General features: G+C 45.9%; 1 protein-coding gene across 1 annotated transcript; it reads left to right on the forward strand.

Moving 5' to 3' along the window:
* The first annotated feature begins 522 nt into the window (after positions 1–522).
* LOC127571182 (extracellular calcium-sensing receptor-like) lies at positions 523–8,467 on the forward strand. The gene is made up of 5 exons (XM_052017306.1): positions 523–807; positions 1,917–2,750; positions 5,953–6,180; positions 6,557–6,680; positions 7,560–8,467. The coding sequence occupies exons 1-5, from the start codon at positions 550–552 to the stop codon at positions 8,465–8,467; spliced, it is 2,352 nt and encodes a 783-aa protein (XP_051873266.1). The 5' UTR covers positions 523–549.
* Positions 8,468–9,539: the final 1,072 nt, after the last annotated feature.

The following is a 9,539-nucleotide window of genomic DNA, read 5'->3' on the forward strand; positions in this document are numbered from 1 at the left end:
TGAATGTGACTGGTGAAATCATTGAAACCTATCCATGGTTGTACTTACACAGTGTCCCAGACAGTTCGCGTGTATCATCATTCCAAGAGAAAGTTGTGCTTGGACTGTTGTTTCCACCCGACTCTCTCTCTCTATAATGATTGGACCTGCATCAATGCAGCGCATTTCATGACCCTAGGATGTCCCAATCAGCAGTGCCCAAATGGTGGGCAGCTTTAATGATGGATGCTGCTTTCTTGAGGCAGCGCTTCTTTGCTTTCTTCGGAGCTCAATAAATTTCGGCTTGTCACTTAACACTCCAACAAATATCCACAGATGTTGCTGTTGAAAGTGCCCTGACTGATTGCATCACGGTGCCACGGCAATTCGAATAAGAGGGAGCGTGAGAAGCAGCAGAGAGTATCGGATGTATATATTTGTCTGCGGTTTGTCTACAATATGGAAAATACTGTTTTAATAAAATGTGAAATATCTGATTGAGTGATGAATTAAGTGCCCGCCGTTCTGTCCAACAGTTTTGAGTTTTCAGCCTTCCAATTGGCGCAGACCATGATTTTTGCCATTGAAGAAATAAACCAGAATGAAAACCTCCTGCCGGGGATCACACTCGGGTATCAGATCCACGATGACTGCTCGTCCTCCGCGTTTGCCTCGAAAGCAGCGCTGGCTTTGATCAACGGAGAAGAAGAATTAATTGAATCCCCGGAATGTCGAGGTTCCACCAACGTCGCGGCCGTTGTTGGCTGCGATATATCTACAAACTCCATGGTGACGGCAAGGACAATCGGCTCCTTCGGGATTCCGCTGGTAATGTGTCAAATGTTTGACTGCATTTTTATTCTGATGATGTTCGTCTACCTTCGGTCACTTTACAGGCACCACCGCCAAAACAGCACAGCTCTTCCCCCCGCCTCCCACCGACATACCGATCCCCCACACACCCCATACACACCCCAATACAAGACCATCACACACCTACCACCCCAGAACCCCCCGCACACCCTTCCGACACACACCTCTCCCACACAAACCCGTCCACCACCTCCCATACCTATCTTCATACACTCATGTACGCACCGCCAAACTCCAACACACCGCTACCCATCCCATCCGCCACACTCCCGTCCCACAACACCCCACACATCTACCCACACACACACCCCAATTAACACTATCCACCCACGCCCCGCGCACACCCCTACCCACGCACATACCCCCCCCACACCCTTAACCACCGAAACACCCCACACACTCCCCTACACACCCACATACCCCATGCACACCCCTACCCACGCACGCTCCCACGTCACACCTCCAGACCCACACACAACCAACCCACACACTGCTCACAAACCTACCCACCCAATCACCTTACACACTCTCACTCGGCGCTATAACCCACTCTCACACACCCTCATACCCACAAACTCAATCCCACACACACCTACCCACAACCCCAAAACATCCCTACCAACCCATTGCCCCACAATTCCACCACACGCCCAGGGCTCCCACACACCCAACACCACCCACACACCCATAACCACACACATCCAGACCAAGCACACACACCTGTACACTCATTCTATACATACCCACCCACTCATCCAAACGCAAACATCAATACCCACTCCACAATTACGCCTAACGCCACCCACACACTCAGACACATCCCCATCCGTCCACAAACCCAACACACACACACACACACACACACACACACACACACACACACACACACAAAACTATACACATCCACACACTCCATCCCACACACACCCACAGCCGTAACCACACACATTTTGTATGTTCTGTACAAAGATAAAACGATTCACAAAGAAACACTAGCTGTACATCAGTCACTTACAGTTAAAAGCCGGACCCAGGTGTTCATTTATTTACCCCTTTCTCCACAGGTTAGTTACTTCTCCACCTGCTCCTGTCTTAGCGACAAGCAAGAATACCCCACATTTTTTAGAACTATACCCAGCGACGAGTATCAGTCCCAGATTCTCGCTGAACTGGTGAGAACCTTTGGCTGGACTTGGATAGGAACCATTCGAAGTAGCACCGATTACGGTAATTTCGGAATGCAAGGATTTGTGGAACACGTAGAAAGGTTTGGAGTTTGCATTGCCTACTCTGAGTCATTTTACAGGACTGACCCGGCAGAGAAAATCAGCAAAGTTGTCCAGGTGATTAAACAGGCGTCCACTAAAGTGGTGGTGGCCTTTGCTCATGGCAGAGATATGCAAATCCTGCTAAACGAAATCTGGAGTCAAAATGTAACCGGTATACAGTGGATTGGAAGTGAAGGGTGGGTGACAGAAAATCTTCTCCCGCCTGAAGAAAGAGCAATTTATTTCGCCGGGACAATCGGTCCGGCAACCCGTAGGATAGAGATCGCTGACCTCAGAGATTATCTTCATGAAGTCCATCCCAAGAACTTTCCTGGCAGCATTTTGGTGACGGAGTTTTGGGAAACTTTATTCTCCTGCTCTTTTACCACAGAAAATATGACAAGTCCGGGGAATTCCCCAGCTCAAGTTCGGCAATGCACAGGGAAGGAGCAGACAGAAGGGATAGAAAATGCCTACCTTCCGGCGATAATGGACGGGGCTTCTTACCACGTGTATAAAGCGGTCTACTCCATCGCTCACGCCCTCCACGATCTGCTGACGTGTGTTGAAGGCAACGGGCCCTTTGTGAATAACACATGCGCACATATTTCAAATTTTCAGCCGTGGCAGGTAGGAAACGCTGCATGCACCCTCCATCTCCATACATCGGTTACCTTTTGGTTTCTAATGGACTCTGCCAATTTCCTAGATATCCTCTTGCTATTTATGAAGGTGAAATGCCTTTAGAGTTTCTTTCATTTTACCTAGCGGCACCTTTTCATGGCCTCTCTTTGCTTCATGTTACACTTTCTGCTTTCCTTTAGTAACAGAACCTAGAACAGTACAGCACTTGAACAGCCTTTCGGCCAACTATGTCTCTGCTAAGCATGATGCAAAATTAAATTATTCTCATCTCCCTGCACATGATCTATATCCCTCCATTCCCTGCCTGTTCATATGCCTGTCTAAATGCCTCTTAATCATTAGTATCTTTCTGAGCTATTAAATTCTTAGCATCTGTCAGAAGCCTTATATACCTCATCCTTGGTATGGCCTGTTTCATCTGCAGGCTCCACAGGTATGTTTTCCCTTTACATTTGTCGCAACACATTTCCTCCTTATCTCTTCAAGTGCCTTCTTCAATGCCCTCCATCACTCTGAGGCTGATTTAACTGGTTCCAGACCACTTATGTGAAATCTCGTCTGCCTAATAGAATTAGTTTTACCTCGATTTAAAACACCTTTTCCTATTTTAGCTTTTATATTCTTTTTCATAGCTGCGCTAAATTAAGGGAATGGCACAATAATATTCTCGCATTGATATTACATCCATCTGGCTTGCTTTACTTCCTAAAGTTAAATCAAGAATTCACCCCTTTTCCATCTCCACTAACACAATTCAATCCAAATCCAGGGTCTTAAAGAACAAATATAAAGGTACAAGGCAGGAGATATCTGTGCTAGATTGTGAAACTACATTAAAAGGTATAATGCTAAGAAATGGCTGACATTTAAAGATAAGATATAGTGGAAAATAGCAGTTCTGGAGTGAATATGTAGATAAAAGATATTAACATCAGGAAAAGTTTATTGGAGAAATTAGTGGGGTTTTAAAGACAATAAATGCCAGACCAAGATCACCTGCTTTCAAAGGTATTGAAGGAGGTCTCTACGGAGTCAGTGGATACACTTGTTGTCATCTTACAAAATTCCACAGACTCAATGGTCGCAAAGATAACCTCACAACTTCCAAAAGAAGGAAGAGTAAATAATGGAAATGGCAGACCAGTTAACGTGACGTAAGCTATCGGTAAGATGTAGGATTCTGCTCTGAAAGGAAATGGTAACAGGGCACTTAGAAATACAGTGGAATGGGGCAGTCAGGATGGAGTGATGAAAGAGAAGTGATGTCTCACAAATCTGACACACACTGGAATGGGGGCAGTATGCTGGCATGGACTGCGAATTGGTCAATGAGGAGAAAACAGAGAGAAGGAAACAATGTACATTGTCTGGTTTGGAGACTGTGAAAAGTAGGGGTGTTTTGTCCCTCATTGTTCCCTATCGATATGAATGATCTAGATGAGGCACCAAATGTTCAATGTCTTCTTCTTCTTAAGCAGCCCATCATGAGGGAGGATGACTTGCTTTCACTGTGGTTTTAATGAGGTAGCTGATCAAGCCAATGAAGAAACTGCAGACCTCTCCACAAATAGCACAGATGGAGGTTGATGAGGCACGTAAGTGGTGAGTTTGTGAGTTGGGATATTCTGGAGCTTACCCAGGGCCTGTGTGCACAAACAGGCTCTAAGTGCCTGGACTCAAGGTTCTTACTTCGACCTCGAATACTTTTTTTTCCATTTTGAACTCTCATGGGCTAGAGATTCCCAAGAGTCAACAGGTACGTTGCATTTCTTTCAGGAAGATATGTAGGCATCCTTGAATCTTATGCTTTGTCGATCTGGTAATATCCTGCAACCTCTGAGCTATGGCCATACCAGGACCTGGTATGGATATGCAAACAATGTAGCCTGCCCAGTGTAACCAACGGACTATGACTGGGGGTTCGTAGCCTGGGAAAGTGCACTGACATTGCTTTGCCGATCTTGCAGTGAATTGGGCGGGTATTGCTGAGCCAAGAGTTGGTGTTATTTTCCAGTGCCTTGAGACGCCACCGGCTCTCAGAAGTACATGGAGTGTCAGGGATGCGTACTGCCATATAGAACATAAATTTGGTGCCAGGTCTGATGGCTTGATCTTCAAATACCATTTCTCTCAATCAGTTAAAGTCAGTGCTGGCTACCTCAGTTGTTGTTGGTGATATATGCAGGTTTGGTGATGACACAGAGCTGGGTGGCAGTGGGAGTAGTGAGGGCAATGCAGAGAGGCTTTAATGGCGTATAGAGAGGCTGAAGACATGATGGCATGTAATGTCGGAAAATGTGAGATGATCCACCTTGGTGGAAAGTAAACAGAAATGCAGAGAATTCTTTAAAATGGCGAGTGTTTGAATAGTATTGGTGTTCAGACGGACCTGGGAGTCCTTGGACAAGGATCACCGAAAGTGAGCGCGCGGGATCAGTGCCTTTTAAGAACGCAAACTATATGGTGGCTTATTGCAAGAAGATCTGAATATGAAAATAAGACATCTTACTTGTATAGGGCACTGATGTGCTTGCGCATAGGATATTATACAATGGTCGAGTCTCCGTACCCAAAGAAGGATCTACATTTAATTGAGGCATGGCATAGCAGGTTCACCAAACGACTCTGGAATGAGGGACTCGTCCTATGAGGAGATCTTATACAGATTGGACCTAAACTCCAAAGAGATTAGATGATTCAGAGATGAGAGATGTCGGAATGATGTTGTTGGGGTGTTTATAACTGGGGGTCAAAGTGTCAAGGGCTAGACCATGAGGTACTGAGGCGAGAAGAGGTGTCTTCATGCAGAGGGCAGTGAATCTTTGGAATGTTCTCCCCAAAAGAGTGGCGGAGACTCAGTGATTCGGTCTCTTCAAGATGGAAATGAATGAATGTTCGAGATTAAGGTTATCGGGGGATGTGAGGTTAATGCATGAAAGTGGCACAGGAGGGAAATGATCAGCAATGATCCTGGGAAAGTGTATCTGTCATCTCTGTCTGTTAAAACTTAATAATTTACAGTGGGCCACCTCTCATGTTAAGTGGATTTCTTCAGGTCTTTATTGTTGTCGAGCATTTCAAGCATTTGCGTTTCCATTCGGATCAGTGAATCTGAATGCCTATTTTTCTGTGCACCGAATCCCCACCACAGTTAAAGATCAACGTCTCTTGTATTATTGTTCCGTAGCTGCTTCACTATCTACACGCTGTCAACTTTACTACCAAGACTGGAGAAATGGTGTATTTTGACGAAAAGGGTGATCCGGTGCCAAAATACGATTTAGTGAATTTGAAAACGAATTTGAAGGGTGGAGTTGACGTTGTAACCATTGGCTATTATGATGGCTCAGCGCCCTTCGGACGTGAGTTGGTGCTGGACATTGGGGAGATCGAGTGGAATGGCATTGGAAGTGAGGTATGTTCCTTCGGATGTTCACTGGAAAACATGGGAAGAGGTCAAAATGGAAAATAAATGCAGGTGTCCGTCCTGAGCTGCGAGAGTCAATGGCGAGGCAGTGATCTACTGCCTATCACTAGATACCCTCGTTCAATCCATTTCAGGGGAGATGTTTCCCTATTTAATGTGCTGTATAGCAACGATGTAAAGGAGAATTGGGTGTGGTATTTTAGACCATGAGCTGCCCAAGCAGGCGAGTGGTAAACTTTAGGGAGAGTTGATGAAGAAAGCGGGGTGAATAAACACGGGATTCGTGCAGGATTAGTGCAAATGGGTGGCTGATGCCAGTCTCCATGCTGTGTGTCTCTGTGACTATGACTGTGATATGCCTCAGATTCCACGAGCACTTTGCTCAGAACCCTGTCTTCCTGGAACAAGAAAAGTAAGCCGGAAAGGGCAACCGATTTGTTGTTTTGACTGTACAGAGTGCGCCGATGGTGAGATCAGCAACACCACTGGTAAGTACACAGATGTACCGCAGTGTCTCTGAATTCCGCAGTTCTGTGGGCACGCGAATTTTTGAATTAGACACGGAACAGTACAACACAGGAACAGACCGCTCGGCCAACGATATTTTGCTGAATTAATTAAACGAGGAATTAAATGCCTAACTAAGCTAATCCCTTCCGCCGACTCAATGTCCGCATCCATCCATTCCCTGCACATTCATGTGACTGTCCAAAACCATCGTAAACGCCTCTATCATACCTGACTCCACCACCACCCTTGGCAGCGCATTCCAGGCATCCACTACTCTCAGTGTAAAGAAAACTTTATTCCGCACATCTCCTTCGAACTCACCCCCTCACCTTCAATTAACGCCCGCCAGTATTGGATATTTCGACTTTGGGCAAATATACCGGCTGCTTACTTTTTCTATACCTCTCATTATCTTATAACCCTCCATCAGGTCTCCCCATAGCCTCCACGATTCCAGAGAAAACAATCTAAGTTTGTTCAAAATCGCCTTATGGCACATGACCTCCAATCCAGGCAGCACTGTGGTAAATCTCCTCTATAGCCTCCCGAAAGCCTACACATACTTCCAATAACAGGTAACTAGAATTATATGCAATACTCTGGATGCAGTCTAACTAGAGTTTGATAAAGCTGCAACAAAAAGTCCTGACTCTTAAACTCAATGTCTGCACGAATCAATGCAAGTGTGCCATATAACTTCTTTCACACTCTATCAAATTGCACAGCCATTTTCAGGGAGCTATGGACTTGGACCCCAAGATGCTCTGCACATGAACACTGTTAAGGGTCTTGTCATTGATAGTTTACATTTGATGAACACTACTGTGTATTCAACATTAGAAATGGTTATTTTTCAGATTCTACGGATTGTATCAAGTGTCCTTCCGAATACTGGTCCAATCAGCCGAAAACCAAATGTGTTCTCAAGAAGGTTGAGTTTCTTTCCTTTGGAGAAGTTCTGGGCTTTGTATTAGTGACTCTTGCTGCAGTGGGAGTGTGTTTTACATTGGCCACCGCTGCGATTTTCTACCGGTATCGAGAAACTCCCATGGTCAAAGCGAACAACTCCGAGCTCAGCTTCCTGCTCCTTTTCGCACTGATGCTTTGCTTCATCTGCTCGCTCACCTTCATTGGAGAACCATCCGGCTGGTCTTGCATGTTGCGCCGCACGGTTTTCGGAGTTGTCTTCGTCCTCTGCATTTCCTGCATTTTGGGCAAAACCATTCTTGTCGTGGTTGCCTTTAAAGCAACTCTCCCCAACAGCAGCGTGATGAACTGGTTTGGACCCGCGCAGCAACGCCTGGGCGTGTTCATCCTTACCTTTTTGCAAGGTGTAGTTTGCGTTGTCTGGCTTAGTGTGTCACCTCCCTACCCCCTGAAAAACATGAGCTATTACAGAGACATCATCATTCTGGAATGTGACGTGGGCTCATTGACCGCCTTTTACTTCGTGTCGGCCTATATTGCCCTGTTGTCCATTGTGTGTTTAGTACTTGCTTTCCTTGCCCGGAAACTTCCGGACAGTTTCAACGACGCCAAGTACATCACCTTCAGCATGCTGATCTTTTGTGCCGTCTGGATAACTTTTATTCCGGTTTATGTGAGCTCTCCAGGGAAGTACACCGTGGCTGTAGAAGTGTTTGCTATCTGGGCATCAAGCTTTGGTTTGCTCGTCTGTATTTTTGCACCGAAATGTTACATTATCTTACTGAAGCCGGAGAGTAACACGAAGAAACATATGATGGCGAAGGCGACTTCTCTATAAGCACTCGCGTCCCTTTGTATCATTGTCATGTCAGTGTGTGTAATCCTTGTTTATTAAAGAAGCTTTGTTTCACTTTTTATGTATCACTTTTTGTTAAATCAAGACAAACGGGTTCTAATTTCTACCATTCTTTAATGGCTCAGATCACTCTAATATTGTCCTGGTCGCTTCTGACGCTGTTCCCCGCCGCTCCAAATGCACTACCGGCGCTGATACCACGACTTTTGAGCGAACCGGAGCCGTAGTCAGTGGCGGCTTGTCCGTGGCGGCGGGAACTAAAGATCCCCCTACAGACGGCCCCGGTTCAGAGCAACTGCGTTAACTAGAAGGAGACACACGCGACTGCAGAAACGTTTGTCTCGCCCCAAAATATCGACTGTCCATTTCCCTCCACAGATGCTGCCTGACCCGCTGAGTTCCTCCAGCGCCTTCGTGTTCAGCACAAGAGACTGAAGATGCTGGAATCTGGAGCAAAACAACTAAACCGCTGGAGGAACTCAGGTGGTCGAGCAACAGCTATGGAGGGAAAGGAATGGATTTTCTTATGTTTACTGCAACTCATTCCACAATCACCATGCTACTATTTCCTTCCATTATAAACGTATTGCTGGCTTTCCGCAGTTTTCATTATTCTGATTTCCTTTTCGGTGGGTGTTGGATATTTTATTAAAGTGACTGGATTGCGTTTGCTTTTTCTTTGGGGAGGGGTGGGGGCTGCGTGAGCAATTTTCACATTTGGTTATCGTGTGGCATCTGAATTTCAATAACTCCGACCTGAGCTCCACATAGAACGTCCATACTCCTCATGTGACAATCCGCTGTTGGCTAATCTAGTGTATGATGACACCACGCCCTATTAACCTGGCTCAGATCTGGTTACACAAGAGCGTGGCCGACGATTCCTTGAAAGAAATGTAACGCAGCTAGTACAAACTGCGCCTCCGTGGGTTTCCTCACACACCTCAGATAATACAAAAAAAACCAGGTAATTCTGGAAATCTCAGTCACAGTCAAGCAACATCTGTGGAAGGAGACAGCAGTCAACGTTCTGGGTCAGCATCCCTTCCTCAGA

This window comes from Pristis pectinata, chromosome 6 (genome assembly GCF_009764475.1).
Source record: "Pristis pectinata isolate sPriPec2 chromosome 6, sPriPec2.1.pri, whole genome shotgun sequence".
Classification (NCBI taxonomy): Eukaryota; Metazoa; Chordata; class Chondrichthyes; order Rhinopristiformes; family Pristidae; genus Pristis; species Pristis pectinata.